The 26,432-nt window shown below is 37.5% G+C and overlaps 1 protein-coding gene across 1 annotated transcript in view; it reads left to right on the forward strand.

Moving 5' to 3' along the window:
* grip1 (glutamate receptor interacting protein 1) overlaps positions 1 to 26,432 on the forward strand; it is a 269,102-nt gene that overhangs the window by 208,068 nt on the left and 34,602 nt on the right. Inside the window, exons 8-12 of the mRNA XM_079398707.1 lie at positions 2,845 to 2,992; positions 3,596 to 3,765; positions 11,588 to 11,734; positions 14,608 to 14,757; positions 25,098 to 25,284. Coding sequence (XP_079254833.1) covers positions 2,845 to 2,992; positions 3,596 to 3,765; positions 11,588 to 11,734; positions 14,608 to 14,757; positions 25,098 to 25,284 — 802 coding nt within the window. The remainder of the gene's footprint in view (positions 1 to 2,844; positions 2,993 to 3,595; positions 3,766 to 11,587; positions 11,735 to 14,607; positions 14,758 to 25,097; positions 25,285 to 26,432) is intronic.

Below are 26,432 nucleotides of genomic sequence, written 5' to 3' on the forward strand. Positions count from 1 at the left end.
AATTGAATTGGAAAACACAGATGTGTCCGTATTACCATGACTATAGCGACGTTCTTTGTAATTACTATTAGAACGCGGACTAACAACACGAACTGGAGTCTTGTGTATGAGAGAAAAATTATCAGCAAGAATAGCAGCATCTGCTGCTGCTTTCACATGATGTTCGCTAATATAGGTGGCTATGCGATCAGGCAAAGTGTTCTTAAATTGTTCTAATATCATAAGATCACATAACTCATCAAAAGAATCTACCTCTTCAGCTGTAAGCCACCGATGAAAAACACTGGTTAATTCCCTAGCCCACTCAGCATAAGTTTTGTCTGATTTTTTCCATGATCGAAAACGCTGTCTATAAGCCTCGGGAATTAACTCATAACACTTTAACACAGCTGTCTTAACACATCGATAGACCTTCTTTTCAGAAGACGGTAAAGCCACAAATGCCTTCTGTGCACGGCCAATTAACGAAGTTTGTAACAATACAATTTTATCCTCATCACTCCAATTTTGCTCAGTAGCAATATTCTCAAATAACGAAAAAAATACATCTGGATCATGCTCATTAAACTTAGGCAGGAACTTGATCATACTGGCCAGGCCAGACTGCTGCGATTTGCCAAGTTTGCCTTCAGCTACTAATTGCAGCCTAGTACGCTCAATCTCACGTTCCTGCTCTAAATTTTTAAGCCTTTCCCATTCCAACTCGCGATCTTTATCTTTCTGTACAGCTTCTAACTTTTTACAATCCAATTCGTTATCAAGTCTTCTTTGAGCCAATTCGTCATCTAATTTTTTCCTTGCTAATTCTTGTTCCAATTCCAACGTCTTTTGTTTAACTTGCAAATCATGTTGCAGTTTTAACAACTCGACTTGCTGTTCAAACGTTAATACACTGGATTGTAGCTGCGGACCTACAGTCAAACTCGAATTGCGCTCACTATCTGATTCCGACGCTCCCTGACTACATCGTCTCTGCAATTTCTCGTCAGGTAACACATTCTGATCAACCAAACACGCACGAATGAGGTCAAGCAGCTCATGCTTCTTGGCTCCCTTCAGCAAAGTTAAATCAATTTCATAGTGCTTAGCCACACTATGCAATTGTTTAATATTCAACGCTACAAGTAAGGTCACTGAAGGAGCAGCCTAAAAAACGCCTCGTGTACTCATTATTACAACTTAAATTACAAGTCACCAATCAACAATCAAACCCCGCTATAATCTACAAATAAACACCCAATAGCAATAAATCTAACCAAACAAACGAAAACTATGCCTATATCTCAACGTCTTTCGGGTTATTAACCAATTCCAACCACACAAACTAAATCAAGCGAAGTGGAATGCAGCTCACGTTACAGGACAACAACGGAGTTTCCCCCTAAACATTTACCCCCCTATTATTCTGATCTATCTTCACACTAAGTCCAAGAACAAGGCTAATTTACTCACCAATACCGATGGAGTCGTACTGCCCCGACAAAAGTCAATTCAGCCGGTGCTCCACGGCGGTGCCCTCGTTCGGACTTCAGTGACTAGCAACCTAAACCCACGCCACAGCGCACTAATTTGGGAAAAAACAAGCTCCGTAAAATGTCATCCTGCAACATAAGTAGACCTACAAACAAACTTCGCTACTCACACTAAGTGAACAAAACATGGTTGGTTAAATTGCTCTAATCTGCGCAAATACTCCCATTTTTTCACAACCAAAGAACTAATTTTAATGATCAAAATACTAAAGTAACATTCAATTCATTAACTAAACACTCGATGCGGACCTCCCCAACAAACACAACGCGTGCCAGCTGATTAGATTACCACCATCAGCTGATCACCGGTACCTTTCATTCACAAAAAGTGAACCAATGACGTAGCACTACCCACGCAACTAGGCCTACACAATATTGCGAATTATAGTAGTCTACTTACAAATCTGGATCCAAATGGCCGGACGAGCCCCCATATGTCACGACTACCTAGCTCACAGTAGCAATGACATAGGGGAGACCACACCGTTTGTTATATAAATCCAAAATAATTTATTAAAACATTAAATCAATAAATGTATCAAGTCAGTAAATGAAAAAGCAAAAGAAAACTAATCAAAAGTGTAGTGCAAATCAGTCAAGTGTAGACTATGTGTACTGCAACGAAGACAAATAGAAATAGGAGTAGGATGGTGCTGGTGCTGGTGCTGCCAGCCAGCCAGAAGACCAGAGCAGAGACGCGCAGCTCTGAGCAGACTCCGAGCACACAGAACCACTGGCAGGTGGTGTTTTTAAACAGTCCCGCCCATCAGCTACTGTCCGATGGACCGAAAACAAACAGCTCCCCCTTCAGATTGGGGGGAGAGAGACGGCCCAAACATATTCTGTCCATGGTGGAGTGAGCACACCCAACACGGCAAAGCCGGGCGTGACAAGTCTAATGTTAAAATAGATAGCTCTTAATTATAATGTAATGTTGAATGGCTATAGTCAATGGTTAAATATTAGGGGGAATTTTTTAATAGGGAAATTAGTATTGGTATCAGTGATGTGTGTGTGTATGTATATATATATATATATATATATATATATATATATATATATATATATATATATATATATATATATATATATATATATATATATATGATGAATAATTTCAGACCTCAGTTTCCTCTGTGCAGCTTTTTGATTTAGGCTTTATCCAGTTTCCGGAGTGTACACCTAACCCAAGCTTTCAGATTTGCATTAATATATCAAAAACGCTAGCTCTGTCACAGGTTATGAGCCACTTTTTTCACCCCTATAATGTCCATTTTCTGAATATAATCACTGTCTTTTTCCTCCTTTATAGATTCTGTAGCCACGGCTTCAGGCCCGCTGCTGGTGGAGGTGGCCAAGTCCATGGGCTCCAGTTTAGGTCTGGCTCTCTCTACCTCCATGTATTGCAATAAGCAGGTCATCATCATCGACAAGGTCAAACCAGCCAGCATCGCCGATAGGTAATTACAGCCGCAATCATTTCCCACATGCATAGGAAGGCAACCATTTCAGTTCCTTATGAAAGAAGCATTATGGCTCATAATGTTTCCATTGTTCTGTGAGCCAGATCAATGCATCGAGAGGAGAGAAATGTGCACTGCAAGAACCTGATGCCTGCTTGTGAAATTTTCACTTTGTGAAAGTTTGAAATGCATAAAGCTTAGCAACTAATTATAGAAATTCAATAACTCATCTAGCCTTCACGCCAGCAGAAAGGCCTGGAACAATAATAAGGGTGGCGGAGTGCTGAGCAAGTGAAAACCTTTCCATCAGAACAGATTAGCACTTTGAAGATGATTCAAGAGTTTGCTCTTGGGAGAAACATTGGGTGGGAATTATAAATACACCTTAAACCCCTTTTCCATCAACAGGGTGCCAGTTTAGATGCCCAATTTGGAACCATTATGTGCATTTCTGCTGCAAAAAAAAGCTTTATGAAAAATTTGCTTAAAATGGTTTTAAAATCACTGTTAATATATTTTCCTAATTTAAAATAAAAGTACTTTGATTCAGTGGATGTTTAGAGCTGGAAGAATTGGAATCTGATCTCATTGCTTTTGCAGGTGTGGTGCACTGCATGCAGGTGATCACATTCTCTCAGTGGATGGCACAAGTATGGAGTATTGCACACTGGCCGAGGCCACCCAGCTACTAGCTAGCGCTTCTGAACATGTTAAAATGGAGATTCTGCCCCACCACCAGACAAGACTGGCCCTCAAAGGACCTGAACATGGTAAGAAACCCACACACACTCACTCTGGACTAGAATTTACATCAAAAACACACAAAATCCATCGATTTTAAAGGGGATAGTGTATTATAAGCATGTAGGAGAGGCAATTCACTGTATCCTTGCTTGATTTCAAACTGATTTGGCTCTTTTTACACCCTTAAAACACTCCATTAGGGCTTTCTCTAGAGCGTAAGACCACTAAAGTGATGCAGATTCGAAAACGAAGTGGATAAGTGCATATTTATTTAGAGAAGTACAGTTTACTCACTCAGCATTTTATTTTGGTCACATTTATTAATGAGAGCTGTTCTCGGAAATGTTGTATGTCATGCATCTTAGATCGCCGTACCTCTTTAAACCTCAGTGCCTTGAGGAGAGAGCAGAGACATCCCCTTAACAAGTTAATCGATTTATTGAAAGTGATGGCATATACATAATTGATGTCTACCATAATGCCTGCGTGTCTTTGATATCAACCCTGTAGTTCCTAGATACAGTAGGTTGTCTGAATGCAGCGTTTGACATCTCAGTGCAAGGCCAGCTGTGACGGTTATCTTAACGATATTTAAGCATCTTTCCTGCAGAGATATCTGTAATGCAGACAGGGCCGTGAGAGGATAGTGCATCTTGCCTTGTGTCTCAGGTTGTCAGGGGTTATGTGGTGTTCAAATGCTCGTTCTTATCACCTGACAGGTTTTTATTAGGCTGTGCGCCACCAAATGCTATGATAACAAGATCTGACGTCAAAAGTTTCGAGCAACGATGCTTCTCACAGAGAATGCCTTCTTATGACATCCAATGTGTGCCCTGTCATGTCTTATCAGGAGCAGGAAACTAACGTTCAAACACAGAGACAAAGGCTTAAACGCTGCTGTACTTCCTGTTGGGACTAGATTTATAGCACATACAGTTGTGGTCAGAATTATTGGAACCCTTGGTAAATATGATCAAAGAAGACTGTGAAAATTAACCTGCTTTGTTAATCCTTTTGATCTTTCATTTTAAAAAATCACAAAAAGCTAACCTTTCATTGGATAATAAGAATTTAAAATGGGGGGAAATATCATTATGAAATAAATGTTTTTCTCAAACACACGTTGGACACAATTATTGGCACCTTTTTATTCAATACTTTTTGAAACCTCCATTTGTCAGTTTAACAGCTCTAAATCTTCTCCTATAATGCCTGATGAGGTTAGAGAACACCTGACAAGAGATCAGAGACCATTCCTTCATCCAGAATCACTCCAGATCCTTTAGATTCACAGCTCCATGACGGTGCTTCTTCTCTTCAGTTCACCTCACTCATTTTCTACAGGGTTCAGGTCAGAGGACTGGAATGGCCAGCAGAAGCTTGGTTTTGTGCTCAGTGACCCATTTTTGTGTTGTTTTTGAGGTTTGTGTTTGGATTATTGTACGGTTGGACGATCCAAACATGGCCCATTATAAGATTTCTAATAGAATCAGTCACTTATTGATTTTTTTATCTGTTGGTATTTGATAGAATCCATGATGCCATGTGTCTGAACAAGATGTCCAGGACCTCCAGCAGAAATATAGGCCCACAACATCACAAATACAGCAGTATATTTCATTGTACACATGGGGTACTTTTTATCCCTGTGTTCACCAAACCCATCTTGAGTGTTTGCTGCTAAAAAGCTAATTTTTTAGTTTCATCTGACCATAGAAGCCAGTCCCATTTGAAGTGCCAGTCCTGTCTGATAACTGAATTTGCTGGAGTTTGTTTTTGGATGAGCTAGGAGAATTTTTCTTGAAATCCTCCCAAACAACATGTGGTGATGTAGGGGCTGTTTGACAATTTTTTTTTAAGGTTTTCTGACCCCGAGACTCAACTATTTTCTGCAATTCTCCAGCTGTGATCCTTGAAGAGTCTTTAGCCACTCAAACTCTCCTTCTCACCGTGCATTAGGACGATATAGACACACGTCCTCTTCCAGGCAGTTTCATTACATTTTCTGTTGATTGGAAATTCTTAATTATTGCCCTGATGGTGGAAATGGGGATTTTCACTGCTCTAGCTCTTTTCTTAAAGCCACTTCACTAATTTGTGAAGCTCAATTATCTTTTGCTGCACATCAGAAATATATTCTTTGGTTTTTCTCATTGTGATGGATGATTAAGGGAATTTGGGCTTTGTTTTCCCTCCAATTTATATTTCTGTGAAACAGGAAGCCATGGCTGGATAATTTCATGTTCATAATCACCCTAGAGTGCTCAAAATTGTGAATATGAATGGGAGTATACTTCAGAGATATTTTACTCTTAAGAATTTCTAGGGGTGCCAATAATTGTGTCCAACGTGTGTTTGAGAAAAACATTTATTTCATAATGATATTTCCCCCCATTTTAAATTCTTATTATCCAATGAAAGGTTAGCTTTTTGTGGATTTTTTAAATAAAAGATCAAAAGGATTAACAAAGCAGGTTAATTTTCACAGTCTTCTTTGATTATATTTACCAAGGGTTCCAATAATTCTGACCACAACTGTAGATGTGGAAGGCTACACTAGAGCACAGCCAGGCAAGAATGACCAGAATAAAGTCTGAACATGTTACAAGTAAGAGATAATGTACATCCAGCTGTTTGTTATCGCAGAATAAACCCAGACAGGGTGATCAGGACCCCAAAGCAAATTGGTTGAGTCCTGCATCACCCTGAAGGGGTTTATTCTATGATAACAACCAGCTGGATGAACATTATCCTGCTTATTACACGCCTTCTTGCCACATAAGTAACTAAACACAAAATATTGATCTGAGTTTAAATATTTGAACACAAGGCTTCCACAAAGCACGGTTCCTAACAAACGGCTGTGAGCCTAGACAAAGTTCAGACAAGATGGAGATTTAAGGCATAATGTACAATCGTATCACTAATTACACAGCTTTTCAGATAAATAAATAAAATGTTATTCTTTCCTGTTAATTATCTTACATCCATTACAGTGTACAAAACAATTTACTTGCAAACACTTTTCTTCAATTAGCAACACTCTGAGCAACAAGATGAACACTTTTAACAATACTACTCAATATATTTAATTCTTTATTAGTGTATTTTGAGCAGAAGGATTATATAAAATATATCATTTAAAATGATTAAATATTAAAGTATATAAGTTAAAATGACAAATTAAACATTCAGCGATTTTATTTTATTTTTTTAATACTTAAATACATTAAAAATGAAATACTTTTGTATTTTTAATAAAGTAAAATTGAAAAAAGAGTACTTAAAGGGGACATTTGATACAAAATTCACTTATATGGTGTTTGCATATAAATGTGACTTAGCGCACAAGCACCATGATAAAAAAAAAAAAAAAATTCACTTCTTTTTTGATGCCCAAAAACCTAAACGGTCTCAATTTTCTAGCCATTGTGATTTTATGTGTGAGCATATTTCCGCCCTCAGCCAGTTGCGCACTGTCCACCATTTTCTCCGCACTTGAGCAGCTGTAGCGACAACAATCTCTCGTAAGCAATGTGGGTGTTTTATCGTTGGATGTAAAAGTGAACATACTGTAAGAATCTTAATTTTCTCTTGACACAAGAGGTACTGAAGACTTAGTGGATTAGCTTTGTTTTTGAAGGTAAAGCGCCACAAAATACACACAAAACTGAAAGAGAGAGGTGGGGTGAGCAGTATCTCATTATCATTTAAAGAGACATGCACCGAACCGGGTCGCTGTGAGCAGAGCTGTTTTTAACGAGGTAAAAAGGGTGTCGTTTTACACGACCATTGAGAAATTTTAACCAAAGTATTTACCAGACATTTCACGAAGACCCTAAAGAATCATACCAACTTGTGGAAAATGGGCATCCAATGTCCCCTTTTATTGAATATTTTATTAGTGTCTGTACGTTTACTGATCTGCTTGGCAAAAAGAGGTCAAAAACACATCATATATGTACCGTACAGATGTTCTACTGTGCCCTTCACTGAGTTAAAAAAAAAACATAAATCCTATTGACGAATTTAATTATTTTGCACAACGTCCTCAAGGTCAGAGCTGTGCGACCTTTATGCTATGAACTTAATAAGAACATGGAATAAAGCCTGAGCCATGAGCACATAAATAAAAGTGAACACGCACAGCATACTAATGCATCCTGTAGCTCACTGTTAGGGGTTTTCAGAGGCCCCACATTAGAAAACAATGAAGTGACCCTCGGGTCAGCTGGTGGGAAGCGTCTTGATTGGCTCTTAAGGGAAGGAAATTGAGTTTGGAGCACCATCCAAACACACTGAGTGGACGGAGCTCACTCCTGATTCCCGTGAAGAGCTGCAAACTTCTTCTGGCATGTCAGGCTTCTGGCATTACTATGCAGAGGCACATCGACTACACAGTTCACACACACGCAGACGTGTAAGTCTATTTCCTCAGCTCAAGCAGATTTAGTGCAGTGAAGCGTTCTACACTAACACAGATCTAAATGCCAGCCGCTTTGAAACTCCAGACATCTGGCTAATGCCGGAAACGTCACCGCACCAGACAGCTGGCTGACACCACAACACACATATGCAGTGCATAGACACTTTCTACCTTGTCACCGCATACCGCATGCATTCATGACATCGGTTTGGTGGGCTTCTGTGGGCGGCAGTGTGTGTGTCACTGAAAACATCTGAATCTACTGATGAAAACATAAATATTATCCCTCCAGGCCAGTCCCTGCTTGTTTCTGATGCAAACACTGAACACAATCTGTTCGCTGGCCTACCATGTGCATGTAGTTTGTTGTAGTACATTCTGCAAGTGCACACTACAGAGTGTATATTATACATCCTGTATATAAGCACTTATACACTATACATGTATAATGTGGTTGATAATTTGTACAATATAATGCATATTAGAAAAGTATACAATATATGACAATTTTATATATACTACTACCTATATACTGTTTTTTATGATTAAAAAAATTATCTTAAGGCTGAATTTATATGATCAAAACAGTAATAATATGAAATATTATTGCAATTTAAAACTAACAAGTTAAAATTTTTAACGTTTTTTTTTTATATTTTAATATATTTAAAGGTAATTAATACCTGTGATGACCAGTTGTGTGTGCGTGATTTTATTGAATGAAAGAATTAATCAATCAATCAATCAATGAATTTTGAACATACCGAAAGAAAAAAATGTAAGAAAAAAAATAGAGAAAATAAACAGGGTGCGTTCTCTGCGGGCTCTGTCTCTGTCACCTCTTCACAGACACGTAAATAATACAACATGAATACAAAAATATTCTATGTTAAAGTAATCCGTATGAACCAATGCGATGTCCAGTTTTCCCATCTCAACTCATTATATCTAGAGCTGTCAAGCCCACATCGCCTCCGCGTAAACAAACAAGTTCATCCCGGATACTTTTTGTTTCTGGAAGAAGATCTGCTGAGAGAAATAACCCAGAATTTCTAAATGTGTTGTTGTTTTTTCCCCTTCAGAGCACATAAACAATATACACTATGAAAATGCCAGGTGCAAAAGCTTGGAGACAGCATATGTAGAAATGAAAACTTTTATTTAGCACACAAGTGATGATAAAGACATGTATCATGTTACAAACGATGCTGTTCTTCTGAACTTTCTATTCATCAAAAAAATAAAATCTTCTTAGCTCTTTTCAACATAATGTTTTTTTAGCAGCAAATCACAATATTAGAATGATTTCTGAAGGATCATGTGACTGGAGTAATGATGCTGAAAAGTCAGCTTTAAAAGACAGCTTTGATTGTTCCTAATAAAATGTTTAACTGCACTCACAAGTGAATCTCAAGTTATTTTGTGTGATAGCTAAATATATACTTAATAAACTACAAACAAAAAAATATATATTTAAATTTATTTTGTCCTCATATTCTTTCTTGTAACTCTTCCTCTCAGTCACATACTTGACTAAATGGCTCATTATGAAGCTCATTATGCAGGCCTGTCTTCTCAGATGTGAATGTGAAGGTTGACGCCTTCTCGCACAGACCCTTTTTACTCAAAAAAATCAATATATTGTTTGTGAGCAAATAAACATTATTTTGAAGCAAAAATTCTCGGCTACAAGATCCAGTTCTCAGAAGTCTTGTGAACAAATGTTCTGTATGTTTTTTTATGGCCTTATTTCAGTGACTTCAAGATGTTAGTTTTTCACTAACCACGCATAAATGCTGTTTTCTCAAAAACAAAATCAAGTACATAAGTGCTGCTAACATATTATTGTAGCCCTGTTTTTGCTGTTTACAGTATTATTAGACTTTAGCAATTTATATATTTATAAGCAACTGAAAAAAGCACAAATGTCAGGGCATGTCAAAACTTCTCCAGGCCCCCAAAACACCCTCAGAGGGTTAAAGACATGAAGTTGGACAGTGCAATGCCTCAGCTTTACAAACTGTTCTCATTAGTGGCAACAATTGGAGCTACATCTGCAGGTGTAGAAAGGAGCTTCTCCTGTTTAAAGCTGCTCAAGTCCTACACCCGTAACACAATTGGCCAAGGCCGTTTAAGCAGCCTAGCTCTGTTGGCCATTGAGAGGACACTGGTGAAGTCACTGGAAAAGACGGCTAGTTGGTACGACAGGGTACGACAGGGTCAAAGAGCATTTTCTTGAAAATAATTTACGTATAAATAAATGGACAATTTTTATGATGTAGGCCGAAAATGAGCTTCCCCTCTTTGAAAGACCAGCAGCTGCCACTGCACCCTTGGTATAGAGTTTCTACATTAATGGCTGTAAACACACCCATCATATATTCATTCGCACCTCTTCTCTCTATGATTCATGAGCAATCTCTCTCTTTATTTCCCACACACACATAATTGTAGAAGTAATGGCTCTCATCTGTTCAGGCCTGATTACCTACAGTCTCAATGGATTCTTCACTGTCTTTCAACCCTGTGCTGCTGTTTGATGTTATCGTAATGATGGATCCCTGGTCTCCTGCCTTACACAAAAACACACTCCTCCTTCACCTCTCACTGACTCTTTCCTTTCTAATCACTTCTGCAGCCGCTGCCCTCCAGTTTGCCTCTCTTCTCTCTCTTGTAATCTCTCTTTCCTGCCTGTGTGCTTGTGTGTTTGAAAGCACAGCAAACATACTGCTAAACTTAACCGTGAAACAGAAAGGAGCCAAAATAGAAAATGATCAATGCCGGTGACCATAGTTGTGTATTCCTATGCGGACGCTTTGAGAGGAGCACTATAGCTGTTGGTAATTTAAGACCTTGCTATGTGAGTGCTTGTTTTTTGATTCTTTGTGCCTGCTACTGCAGATATTGTCAGTCTGCTAGTCCTAAAGTCTGAGATGCTGCTGTTTGGTAGCTTGCAGGTGCATTTTTGGTGAGGTTTACATTATTTTTTGAGACTGGTTGCTTCGACCAAGAACATTCCTAAAAGGGATAAGTTTTATTTTATATATTTTTTATATTATTTTTGTTTTTTCCTTCAAGTCATACAGGTTTGGAACAACATAACTTTTCGCAATTTAGTAAACTATCCTTGCAACAAATATTTGGTATACGTTGTGTTTTACTTGTGCTTGTTTTTGTCCATTTTTGTACTTGCTGAATGAAGAAAGCCCAATCACAAAGCAGACAAAATAACCCTTCGTTAAACAGTGTCAAAGTAGGGTCATTTTTAACCATAGTAGATTTGTTCCAGGGTTAATCGCAGTTTGAAAAGCCTTAAAAATGTCTCTCCTTATGTTTTATCTGTTGTACATTGGAATTTATGTGCTGTTGTATGTTTCTTCCTGCTCACGTCCTCCCTCTCTCTCTCCTCTCCGTGTGGTCAGTCAAGGTGCAGAGGAGTAACCGGCCATTGCCCTGGGAATCCGGAACCAACAACAACAGCAACTTCCTTCCCTATCAACACTATAACACCTACCACCCCGACCAGTCCCGCAGCCAGACCAAGCAGAAAACCTCTCCAAACAACCCTCGTAATGTTCCTTCCCTTCTCCTTCATCCTCATCCTCTTGTGTCACTCCTTGTTTCTCATTAATATCACCAATAATCTAATTTATTCCATTCTTTTATGGCTTCATAATTTCCATATTACCAGGTTGATTTTCATTTTCATTGTTTAATAAGTCAGTCTCATATATTTTCAATGAGATTTGGCTATTTAATGCCACATGAGCAAAAAAACTGTTGCCAAGTTGGGCAGTATTCAACTTATACAAATGAGCCGTGACAACCAATGCTAGTGAAGATTCACATTGCTGAAGATGAAATATGTAAAGATATTTTTAAATAATGATTGCACTTAGTACATCCTGTATTTTTTCTTTATTTTATTGTTTTTATTTTATTTTATATATTATTATTATTTATTTTCCAAAGCAACTTACACACACAAATAAATTTTTTTATCATTTTCAGTCATACATTTTTGGGGAATCGAACCCACAAGCTTAATGTCCACGGGAATGTGATATGCAATACAGGACTGCATTCGTTCAAATGTCTCCTTTGTGTTTTATTTAATAAGTCTGTTTTTGTTTTTGTCTTTTTTAGTGTGTTTTATTTGATCTCGTTGGAAAACAGAGCAGAACTAATTTGTTCCCTGGCTGTTTCCTTGTCTCTAAACTATGCTGAGGCTAAAGACAGTTTTTCTCTCTCTGCTGCTCTCTTCCTCCGTATTATATCTGGCCTTTATTCTCCGTCTGTGGGTGTAGCTGAGCTCTATTCTACCAGAGGCGAGAGCACATTACGGAAAAGCTCAGAGTCGCTGTACAAAGCCAGATGAGCGCTGAGCCATTCAGGGAGACTTGTGTTTTTTGTTGTGCAGAAGATACACAGTGAATCCAGAGGACACATTTGTGGTGCCATTCTTTGGGGGATATGGAACATAATCCTTGTTAAGGAAGCGATATTGCACTATTGACATTCCCGCAATGTGGCCTGACCGTTTCTTTCTGTGCGGTCAAGGATGGACTTCAAAGTACATTCTGGAACATGTAGTCAATGATAATTGACATTCCGAGGCCTTAGATTCCCTGCCTAATTGGCTGATAAGATGGGAAGGTTTTCACTCCCCACAAAAGCACTTCTCATTTATGTTTTAGGTCATGCTTTTCCTCTTTCAGTGGCCTTACAGAGTCTGATTTGATCATACAGACTTATTACTATAAATTCCACCCATCAGGGCTTTATCGATCTCTTTTGTTGGCGCTCTGAGCACTTCAAGGGCACTGTGAGGCTGTTAAAGATGACCTGTGCTTGTTCGTTTACACTGACAACGGTTTGCAACATTAAAGCAACTGGAAGTTGTTCATTTTCAATGAGAGTTGGATATTTTGGCTAATTTAAATTTACATACGTATGAATTCTGAGAACCCTAAAAAAAAAATTGCAGACCCTTAAACATTTTGCTGACAGCAGTTTAAAAACCCCTGTAGCAACCAATGGTACAGCGACCTTTAAACCTCGAGTGTCTGAACTGCTTTTCACTTATATCACACACATGATTGAATTTTAAAGTTAGCAACACTGCTAAAATCGCTTGCGGCACCTTTTCTCACCTTCACAGTCATGTCTCAGATTCTCCATTCAGGAGGGTCGTAAAGATGCCGCGGGCACTTCAGTGCTGGTGGCTTCACATAATTTACTGTCATTCCATCAATACTTTTCAGTCAGTGTCCTTTTTTATTCCTGGATTATATATCCCCCTTGGCTATGGGAGTTCAAAGCCTTTTTCCATCTCTGGAAGATGTGTCCTTGATTCGCATGAAAGCGCAAAACTCCCCCGAGAGTTGTATTACTTAAGCCGCTGTTTTCTTTTTCCCTAAAGACAAATTAGGCCGCATTTGCTGGACATTAACTCCTTAATGTTTGGATTAGGAAGAGCTCATCCTGTACAATACACAAGTGGACCAGAAGGCCTCATTATGGCTCTTAAAGCTGTACATGGTTTAATGGCTTTTAAAAAAAGAGAGAGAGACAGAGAGAGAGGAAAGCAGAATGTCCTTTCATTTGCCAAGAGCAGACAAACTGTAAAAATAAGACCGTAATCTGCTGTAATCCTGCCATGTTTTCAGCATTGCCAGTGTCCCAGGCAAATAAAACATATTTTTTTGGAGTAGTAACATTCTGCCAGTAGAGATTTTTTTTCAAGTGCTAAAAACAGCTTTGAAGCTCTGTATCTGATTGGTCTGAACTGTGATTTGGTTCTTAGCCGTTGTTCTGTGATAAGAAGTGGCTTTTAGGCATCGGGGAGTATTTTTAGAGATGTGCTTTGATGAAGAGTTACCACCGTTCACACAGTGTCAAAGATGAGGGCGCAGTCTGTAGCAATTTAATGAGTTGTTTTGTGCATTTCCTCGACTGGTGACAAACCGTGGCTCTCGTTTCCTGCACCTGTTGTTAGAAAATGTTAAGATACAGTGGGGTTCGAAAGTTCATTTGAAACTATGGGATTTAAACATGGTTAAAACATAAAATGAATATGTTCTAGGTCACTAATCTAGGTAAATTTGTGAGATTGATCATGTGATTTTGTACAGATGGACAGATGTTGTTTTTTCCAAAGAAACTCAAGATGTTCTTTGGATCATCTGAAATCATGCTGAAGATCAAGATCCTGCAGCTCCAGTAAAGCAAAAAAAGAGACTACCAAATACTATGACATCCTGGCGTTTTTGTTGGATTTTCACTCAAATTGTTGTTTTAAAATGAGGAAAAAATGTAAAACAGAAGCATTCTACCAAGCAAAATTTAACTGTATGTACTATATATGAGGTTTTGAAATGAGTCATTGAGAGTGGATTATGAGAGTTTTGCTGAAACATTTCCCTCACTTTTTCCTACACAGCTCTGGGTTCATCCTTCTCTCCCACCTCCATGAGTGCCTACAGTCTGAGCTCACTCAACATGAACACGCTGCCACGCACCATATATCCCACAAGTCCCCGCGGCACCATGATGAGACGCAAACTGAAGAAGAAAGACTACAAGAGCTCAAGTATGTTTGATGCAAAACATTCCACACAATTCAAAACGAGGCCTTATTCTTAAAGGGATAGTTCACCCAAAAATTTAAAAATGTCATTCCAAATTTTTATGTTGTGTTAATGTCATTAATGAAAACTATGACGACAAATGTTCTTTGACGAGCTTCTTTCCCATGACTAAATCGAGACAATGACAAGACAACAATAAGGTCAATAAACGATAACTGTGACTATATCTACGTGCAATATCATTGACGATAAAAGACGAGAAAAAAAAAAAAAACTATAAAATGTCCTTTTATTTTCACCGAAAAAAAGGAGACAAAATATTACTGCAGATTACTGTACACGCCTCTACTATGAGAGATTTCATGTGTGCGGTTGCCAGATAAGAAGAGTTCAAATCCCCAAATCAGAACTTCTCTGTTAAGAGGATACATTTTCTGCCTGGTGTTTTGCTTAATTTTTTTAATTTTTAATTTAACATCTGGCAAGCATGCGCTCACTCTTCATTACGGAAGCGTAGCTGATGAAACACTGACAAACCAGTAAGCTGAAGTTCAGAGATCTCCATGTGAGGCATTCGACTTCAATGAAAGTGTCATTCTGCCAGTGTGTATTCTGTGTCTCCAATTTGGAATTATTGGAATTACTATTAGGAATTTCACTGTTTCACCAGTTTTCATTATGTAGACAGAGAGAGTGCATTTTATAAGTCGCTAGATATTATATTAATTTATATATTAAATAGCCTATAATAAATCAGTGCACTAGATGTGGTAAAATAAACCATGTGTATGAGTTTGCATTGTTGCTTTGTGCTTATTGGTGAAAGTGCAATACCTGAAATGTAAAAATATATTTCTCAAATGACAACAATCATTGCGATTTATAATTTTGCTAAAAAAACATTTGTAATTATTATACAGCATTACGACAATGACAACGTTTTCATTGACTAAAACTAGATTAAAATGTTCAGACATTTAGTCGACTAAACTAAAACTTGACTAAACAAAAACAGGACAAGGTTGACTAAATATGATAACTAGAAAGTAAACTTGACAGCGGACTAAGACTACATTTAAATTTAAATTAACACTATTTTTATGACTGACTTCTGTGGCTTCAAACTGAATGCAAAACCACTATAAAAGTGACAGCTTTGTGAGGAAGCCATCGACTTGATTTATCTCATTATTCACTGATCTTCACCTCCAGTAAGGAGTTGAAGACTGGATCACTTGGTCATCTCAATAAATGAAATAATTTTGAGAGTGAATCAATCGGTTTTGTAAACTGGATCATTCAGATCTGACTTAAAACAACATTTGTTCCAATGAATAGATGCTTCAATTTGATTCGAATTCCTCACCCAGTCCATTGTATGGACCACTTCTACGCTGTTTTTATGGTGCTTCCGCATCCTTTTAGAAGCTTGAAAGCTTTCACATGCAGTTAGATGCATTCTTTTCAAATAGCTTTATGGAATGCAACTGAATGCAAAAGGGTCTTGAAACATATTTTAAAATACTATTTTTACCTTAACGTGCCATCCTACAAATCCTCTCTACAAGAGATTTCCCATCAGTCTTTGCCTAGTTCCACTTTGATTCATTCTTTAAGACCTTCCTTTTTTATCCAAATGGCTGAAGTAAACAGAAAAAGGCTTGGTTATTGATTTCCTGTAAAACTTCTCTAATGTATCAGCACCTCCATGCAGACTCTGGCCAGAGACTTGTCTTGACTTTACTATTAGATTTCGAATTTTTATAGCTGCCTTTGCCATTCTTTGTGCAAAACAGAAGTCAGGAGGTTGAAAGTACCGCCCACGGTAATTCAGAAACAAATCTTTATAAATGCCACATTATGCTAAGCGCATGCAATTGTGCGAAGAGAAGCTTGGTCAAGCCGCTAAAAACGACAAAAGCAATAAAACTCCAACATAAATGCATAGAGGTCGCTTGGTATTAAAGAAAGGCCATATGTCTATTATTATTCCTGTCTCTGCTATGATAGTCTGTCTTTATCTGTACGTTCAGACCTCTTGCACATGGTTCCTATCCTTCCTGCCCTTCCTCTCCGTGGCTGGGCTCTGAATCTGAATAAGATCTGCGAGTGTGATAGCACTTACCTGAAGTGAACACATTCAGCATTCTCTTGCCATATCTGAAGACGCCAAGCGAAAGAGGGAAATTACACCTCTGGCTACCCAGTAATTAGATCCTGAAAGATATTTCATGTCCTTCAACCGAGCAGCGTCGCCGTCGCCGCCTCTGCCGGAGATAATTACCCGACCACGCTTTCATACCGTGTGGGGCTGTTATCTGCGGGCTTTGTCGACAGGACCAATAAACAAACGTTGGCACTGGAAAAATGGTTAATCACCTACCCACACTGCTGACTACATTCTCGCTAACTTTCAGTAGCCGACTTGTTTTTGAGTTTGTGGCGCATTCCATGGACGAGAATCCATGAAATACATTATTAGACCATTTTTCAAGGCCGCATAATATATTAATCCCATTTAAAAATCGTAATAAAGCATAATGCTATTGTGAATTCACAAACGCTACAATTCAATTAAATATATGAAATGCAGGTTTAAAGGGATAGTTCACCCCAAAATGAAAATTCTGTCATTCATTATTCACCCTCATGTCGGTCCAAACCCGTAAAACCTTTGTTCATCTTCAGAACACAAATTAAGATATTAATGATGAAATCTGACAGCTCTCTGACCCTGCATAGACAGCAACGCAACTGCAATATTCCCTGACCCAGAAACGTTGCAAGGACATCGGTAAAACAGTCCATGTGACATCAGTGGCTCAACTTCAATTTTGCGACGCTACGAGAATACTTTTTGTGCGCAAAGAAAACCAAAATAACAATTTATTCAACAATTCTTCTCCCCGAGTTGCTGTCTTCCGCCATTTTGGAGAGTACCACGACGCATGTGTGCACATTCCCCAGAACATAATCAACGTAATCAACACTTTTTCTCCTGAACGTATATAAGTAATACTAACATAACACTGTGGCACCTTTAGAATTACAATAATGATTGTTTCCAAACATGCATCCAAAGCACTTCTAATGCCTTGTCTCTCTTGCCCTGAAATTGTCAGTGGTTGACAGTTCTCATTGTTTGAACAAACAAAGCAAGGTTTTCGTAGCGCCACAGATGTGAAATCCCCTAACAAATGGCTTGCGTAGTTGTCTCATTAAACTAAAATTTGAGACGGTCTTTAAAAATGGCAAAACGCTTCGGCTAATTTAACTGTCCAATTTTTTTTTTATCTGACTTTGAAGTGTTTTTTTAAGTGTTTGAAGTAATTTACAATGACTTGGCTGCACTTGTTCTGAACATCACGGTTAATAGCTTCTCCTCTTGTGTTTGTCAAATACACCTGCCGCACAGAAACAGAGCATCTCATCTATTACACAAATTTATTTTCAGTTTTACTGCCACGAGCATGTGCATGGCCCCTCAAAGACACCGTTTGTTTAGAAAAATGTTTTCATAATGGGTCTGTAATAGCTGCATTGAGTCTTTCCTCAGCTATGATTTTACTCTAACTCACGAAGCACGCTTAGACAGAGCAGCACGCCAGAGTGAGATCATATCATAGCATAATAAACAATATTCACTGTTAAAAAGGCAAACACAGCAGACATATGCTTATGTCCTGTAAAATACAGTTTGTATTCCTTTTAAAAAACACCTTAGACCAGTCTGCTAATCTTCATCTGGTCATGTTGGGAAACCAGCTTCCTGTTAAATCCCAAGCAAAAATTTCAGTATTTAAATTAAAGCCTAAATAAATAAATAAATCATAGATATTAGATGAAAACTTAAACTTAAAAAAAAATATATATATCCATCTATCAATAACACTGATTTGGACACACTTGACTTTTTTGTTTTGTTTTTCATGACCTTTTGCTAAAATGCTTGAAATCGTATCAAATTTAAATTGATAATTGCCCAAAAATGCGAATGAATATTAGCGACTTATCAGCAATCACCTTGTTTCAACCCACTGCTGTGAAGCTCAGAGGGCAGCAAATTGTTCATTGCCTCACTGGCCCAAATTGAAAGCTTAATTAAAGCTTGATTAATTTCGTTGATGCTCCAAATGAGCCCTATTTTCAAAGCACCTTGATTTCACTGTCCAGAGAGCTCTGCACAGAGCCGTGGCAGTCGAATCAAGGAATCCATTTGCCCAGGATCTGTTCTGACAGACTACAGCACAAAGGCAAATGAACGAGGATGGGTTCACTGCATGCTGTGTAGCTGATTCAACATTCCCAGCCTTTGCTTGAGTGACGTCTTCTAGCATACAAAGTGGCACTGGTTTGTTAAAAGTCCCTCCTGAGGCCTTTACTGTCACTGGCTCACAGGGACAGAATAAAGCTCACATACACTGTTCAACACATCTGAGAGAGAGAGAGAGATGGAGGGAGGAAAGGAGATACATGCTGAAAGTCACCCATCAGACAGCAAGGACACGTCTGGGTGAGATGCCAAGCCATCTCCTCACACTGAGCGATAACACAAGGTCACAAAACTGCTGCCAATTTCCACTGTGCTTTTTGCTAGTACAATTCAGTGTGCTGTTACTTTTTATAAAGCATTAGAGGGACAAATCCCATGCATGTTGTTGTGAGACCTATTAGATGTTAAATAAACTGACATAAAATTAGCCTAGCATGAAAAGTAGCTAGTTTTAAACATATCAAATATTTTTATAACTCCCTTAAAATGAGGATTTTGTTCACAATCTAATTATTAAATGTTTTATTTATTTATTATTTTACTTATTAACTAATTTATTTATTTATACAAACTTTTTTATTGTTCATTTTGTCCATTTAGTTTTTTTTACTATTGTATAATACTATATTTTAATATAATATTAATGTAATAATTAATATTTTATATATTTATTATTAATTATGATATATTATACATATATTTTATTTACTCACTTAGCCTACATACTAATAATAATGGCATTTTATAGTCTGTTAAATTTTGATTATTCATTTTGTCCATTTAGTTCCATCCCGATGAATTTTCTATTGATTGTTCATTTTTTTCCTTTTAGTTCAATCCTGTTTAATTTTCTATTGATTAAAAAAAAAATCAGGGTTTAAAAACTATTTTGAAATTTTTAATATAAATGTAAATAAATCTAATATTTAATAGTTAATCGTTTTAATAATATTAATGTCCATTTTAGCCACTTGGGGTTTTTTCCCCGTGTAAAATGGATACATATTCAACATGTTCTCTCCTGGTTCTTTTTTTTTTTTTTACTAGAAATGTACAAAAAAACAGGGAAAACTGAAAATATAATAATTAGTTAACTAGTTAACTAGGTTAAGCACCTCCTATCACTGACTGTTTGTTGAAAAAGTTTTTTTTTAAGAATTTTGTTCCCCATTTGTGGAAAATGTCTACTGCAATTCAAACACCAAGTAAATGAAGTGGTGAATGTGAGGGGAAACTGTCACCCCATTATCAGACACATTCAGTCTGTCTCCTCTTCTCCTGCTGGGGATACTCTAAAAAGCTTTCACTGATGTCTTTTCTAAATCTTGTTTACCTCTGTTGGAAGTGGTGTCATGCTAATTTTAAAGTTCCCCTCTGCGTTTCTGTGGTCCGGAACAAACCGCTCTGCGTTTAATGTACTGTGACCGAACTAGCACCATGTCTTCTCACCAGGAGAATATTAGCATAATTTAATTGTTGGCTAATGCCATAGTCCTCGTTTATGATTTCCATGCAGTTGTCAGTTGAGGTGCTAATACGTTCTGCTAGTGGAAAATATGATTATATTAAAGGACAGTGTTTAGGATATTAAGGTTCCTGGTATCATCTGCAAGACACAGGTCGGGCTACGGCATACACAATTTTGAGAGACTCTTCTTCCCATGTTCCTTTTATGTTACTCAGGGTTTCAACACACAACTCATGCAACACACACATACATTATATATATATATATATATATATATATATATATATAAATGCATTTCCTTGATACTCCATAAGTTACTTAATTTTGGTTTGTTTTTGTCAGTTTCATATATTATCTTATATTCTTTAATTGAAAAGGTCAATATATTTCAGGATTCCACATGCTATATACATACATAAAATACTGATGGAACGTTTTATGTTCGTAAGAATTATTATTATTAAATATTATTTAATTCTGTGACGTTAAACCTGAATTTTCAGCAGCCATTACACTTCAGTGTCACATGATCCTTCAGAAATCAGTCTAATATTCTGATTTGATGCTCAAGAAATATTTCTTATTATGATCAATGTTGGAAACAGTTGTGCTGCTTAATGGTTTTGTGAAACTCTGATCCTTTGAGGAATAGAAAGTTTATTTTATAAATGTCTTTACTGTCACTTTTAATCAATTTAATGCTTCCTTGCTGAATAAACACATTAATGTCTTTAAAAAATATATCTTACTGACCCCAGACTTTTGAACAGCAGTATATGTCTATATATAGAGAGAGAGAGCTTAGAACAGATCCTGCCGACCGAAACAATGACGCAATTTAAGGGCTTTGAGATCAAAGGTGCATTTTCCAATTTTACTAGAACTGCCAAAATCTGTTCTCTGCCGAAGAAAAGATGTTTCAAAACTCTTCTGACTCATTCTAAGGATTTCGAGTTACAGCTGACTCACTGGTCTGTGGGAAGCAGAAATGAAGATTTCTCGCAGGAAGGAGGAGGAGGAGGAGGAAGCGAACAAGCTAGAGAGAGTCAGCTGGTTGGCGATTCTTTGAGATATGTCGACGATGACCCCTCAGGTGCTTCCTTGTCTGTCAGAGTCTTTGAAGTCTACCACAAACCGAAGACACCACTTAACCGAATCGCCTCGCGAAGCAAGACTCCGAAGCACACAAAGACCTGTCGGGTCAATTCACAGTCTGCAGGCCCCTGAGCCATTCGTGAAAAGACCAGTCAGTATCATTTTCAGTGTTTCAGACAAGAGGAGTCCCAAACGGTTGTTGATCGATGTGCACCACAGACCCGTACCTGAAAGCGTTTCCACATCTAAGAGGTGTCCTATCCTCATCTGCGTCACCTTAACCTCCCTTTCCCATCCCTCACACCCAATAAAAAAGGAAAGGTCACCGCATTTAAAACAATAAAGGTGTCTGGTGCAGTAAATCTAGCCCGTGAGCAGGATCATCAATCTCGGATAGACTCACTCTCCAGTCACAGTAGAGCGATCCGGTGAGTATAACAGGCTCTTTAAAAATACGGCAGGCCTGGTTTGGCGTCGATCGATAACCCGGAGGCAGATTTCCGTACGTGTCTATGGGGAAAGAGACCTCTTGGTTACCGTCTGTGCTCCCTGGTGCTTGGGATGACGGTTTAAGCATGGTCAGTCAAGGGTGTGACGGACGTTCATGTATAAGAGCGCATTTTCACTGGCCTCTTTGAAAGCACACAGTGCGAACAAACATGTCGTCAGTAAGCTTGGGCAAAATTGGGTCTTTTTGCTGCCCAGTAACAATGTGCGGCTTTGCAACTGAGATGTATCCCATGAGACTTTATTGATATAGACAATCGTAAATGGGGTGCAGCGCGGAGTATAAATCACATTGGTTATGCTTATGTGCCTGTCTGCTTTTCGGTAAGCTGGTTTAAACGCTCTCAATCAGTGCAGTGAAAACAACAAGCTTTGTCTGTTTTCACAGGCTTGTTTGAGTTTCTAATAGATATAGATAAGATATACAGTTTTTTTAGTTAACATTATCAGTCAATATTGCTCATGTCAGCGCATGCTCATTTCTCCAATTTTAAAATGTAGATGTTTTTTTCTGTTGTATTTGAAAGTTCATATTTAAAAACAATAGCAAATGTCAGAATGAATATCTCCTTGTCATAATGTACATTATAATGGTGTCTTTGTGTCTGTTTATTTTTTTGTAATTCTTTATTTTTTATTTACTTAATTTAATTTACAAAATAAAATATAATTTTAATTTTGGCAATTTATTGGTTACCTGTTATAGCATAAAAATAATTATCAGCTTAGTGATAGTGTTAAATAAAACTAGTAAAAAATATTTTTGATAATTGAAATAACACTGAAATAAAATAAAATGTAACGATAAGGAAACTGTTTATAAAGAAAACTTAAATGATAATTAGAAATGTTGCCTTGGCAATCAGCTGAAATAAAATAAGTTTAAGTTGACACACTAAAATTACTAAGACTATAACTGACAATAGAAATATATAAACAAACTATTAAAAAAATTATATATAAAAATATGAGAGGTAGCAGTCAGAAATAATACTGGTGCAAACAATTTGATTGTTAAAATAACGGTATTGTTTTTATTTTATTTATTTATTTATTTTTGCATTATTTATTTTTTATTTATTTTTGCATTAAAATTGCTATCACATTTATATATATATATATATATATATACACACACAGTGGTGTGAAAAAGTGTTGGCCCCCTTCCTGATTTTTTATTTTTTTGCATGTTTGTCACACTTTAATGTTTCAGATCATCAAACAAATTTAATCAAATCAATATTAATCAAAGATAACACAAGTAAACACAACATGCAGTTTTTGAATGAAGTTTTTTATTATGAAGGGAAAACAAAATCCAAACCCACATGGCCCTGTGTGAAAAAGTGCTTGCCCCCTAAACCTAATAACTGGTTGGGCCACCCTTAGCAGCAACAACTGCAATCAAGCGTTTGCGATAACTTGCAATGAGTCTGTTACAGCGCTGTGGAGGAATTTTGGCCCACTCATCTTGGCAGAATTCTTGTAATTCAGCCACATTTTTCGAGCATGAACCGCCTTTTTAAAGTCATGCTACAGCATCTCAATAGGATTCAGGTCAGGACTTTGACTAGGCCACTCCAAAGTCTTCATTTTGTTTTTCTTCAGCCATTCAGAGGTGGATTTGCTGGTGTGTTTTGGATCATTGTCCTGCTGCAGAACCCAATTTCTCTTCAGCTTGAGGTTACAAACAGATGGCAGGACATTGTCCTTCAGGATTTTTTGATAGACAGCTGAATTCATGTTTCCATTTATCACAGCAAGTCTTCCAGGTCCTGAAGCAGCAAAACAGCCCCAGACCATCACACTACCACCACCATATTTTACTGCTGGTATGATGTTCTTTTTCTGAAATGCTGTGTTACTTTTACGCCAGATGTAATGGGACACACACCTTCCAAAAAGTTCAACTTTTGTCTCGTCAGTCCACAGAGTATTTTCCCAAAAGTCTTGGGGATCATCAAGATGTTTTCTGGCAAAACTGAGATGAGCCTTTATGTTCTTTTTGCTCAGCAGCGTTTTTCATCTTGGAACTCTGCCATGCAGGCTATTTTTGCCCAGTCTCTTTCTTATGGTGGAGTCATGAGCACTGACCTTAACTGAGGCAAGTGAGGCCTGCAGTTCTTTAGATGTTGTTGTGGGGTCTTTTGTGACCTCTTGGATACACTTTTTCACACAGGGCCATGTGGGTTTGGATTTTGTTTTCCCTTCATAAAACAAATCCTTCATTTAAAAACTGCATGTTGTGTTTACTTGTGTTATCTTTGATTAATATTTAAATTTGTTTGATGATCTGAAACATTAAAGTGTGACAAACATGCAAAAAAATAAAAAATCAGGAAGGGGGGCAACACTTTTTCACACCACTATATATATATATATATATATATATATATATATATATATATATATATATATATATATATATATATATATATATATATAGACAACACTATTTTAAAGTACTGTATAATACAGTCATTTCAGATACAGACCCGTAAGAGATAAGGAAGTTCTAACAACCTCATAATTTGTACTATCTACTGAAAGAGTTTCCCCAAATCCCTGTGGTCTGATTTACGATATAATACACTAGCTCTATATCAAAGTGTCTTTTCTTATTTCTAAGCGAACCTAGTTGGCCCAAAGATACTAGCGCGCATATTGAATTTTTATCTGCAGCGAGGGCACAAATCCAGCTCAGTCACTACTAAGACTCACATGGCTTGACAGCCTTTTAGTCTGTGAAAAGTTGCTCCGAGATGCATACAGAAGAGCTGTTTGAAACATTTGAAAGGATTGTTCACTAGACTTTGGTTGATTTATCAAACCTGTGACTTTTTTTTTTTTATTGTCCTTATGTTGATGGCCAAAGGAGAAGTTTAGTAGAATGTTCAAGCTGCTCTTTTCCATATGAACAGGGATGGTCCTTTTGAGCCCCCCAAAATCTACTTTCTGCTGTTTGTGACCATGTTGTCCTCTGTTTTTCATTCCTCTAGTGTCTCTGGCTTCCAGTACCGTAGGACTGGCCGGTCAGGTGGTCCACACAGAAACAGCAGAGGTGACCCTCATCAGCGACTCCATCATGGGCTTTGGGATCCAGCTTCAGGGAGGAGTCTTTGCCACGGAAACCCTGTCCTCTCCGCCGCTCATCGCTTACATAGACCCCGACAGCCCAGCGGAGCGGTAAGATCTCCGAACATGATTTTTATTAATCTCCAGTGCTTCTCCAGTGCCTCATTTGACCTAGTTAAAACTCTGGGTTTTAATATTCCAGATATCCGTCCTCAGATCGGAGCACTTGGCGTGGCTTAATTGTTTGCGTTATCAGAGAAGTGTGAATTTCCCTTTGGGAATCTTGAATATTTAATCTCGAATCTAATTTTGATTATCTGAACACATCCCAAAGCCCACAGTTATTACATCACTGCACCGTTCTCAACGCTTAGAACTTGTCCTCCGCAGAGCCACAACTTCATCCATGATATAATGCGATGATCGCCCATGATATATGTGCCTGGCCGTGACTATCTGATTTCGAGGCTGCTTGGGCTGTGATTGACTATGGCGTTACGTGATAGAGCAAAGCACTTAACTATAATTACCTGAGCAGCGGAGCCTCAGCTGCCATCCAAATGAACTTACTCGTCGACTGAGGTGGATTTACATCCCAACTTCACTGTAATTACTGACCTAAGCAACAGGGATGACTCGCTGCCAGCTGAAGTTGTAATTGCAGTGATGGACATAAACCTGCTAATGTTGGTGATTTGATAAAGACCTAGCGGAGTTGGGGAACAAGCGATGAGATGCTGCCAACTTAACTACACTTTTCAGTACTGGGAAGACTTTTTAAAATAATGTAGCTTTTGCTGTGTATTTACTTTACAGCAAACTGTTGAAAATCAATTTGTGATTTGTGCATCATTTTAATGCTTCACAAAAACATTTCACAGATTCATTAGAGCATTTGTGGAGACACCTGTGTGGTTTTACATTCTTTTTGCAAATATACAAAATTTTATAGCATCAGAGTAAGACCGAATAGAATAGAATAAATTATGGTTTGTTACAGTAATTTACAGAATAATATTAGTGAATTAGTGAAGTGACATACGGCCAAGTATGGTGAACACGACTTCCCTAATAGTTTTACTATGTACTATATATCAGTGTTTTGGCTATTTATATATATATATATATATATATATATATATATATATATATATATATATATATATATATATATATATATATATATATATATATATATATATATAAAAAATAGTATGCATGTTTTCAGCTGAATCTGTTTCTATACTGTAACTGGGGCT

This window comes from Barbus barbus, assembly GCF_936440315.1.
Source record: "Barbus barbus genome assembly, chromosome: 39".
Classification (NCBI taxonomy): Eukaryota; Metazoa; Chordata; class Actinopteri; order Cypriniformes; family Cyprinidae; genus Barbus; species Barbus barbus.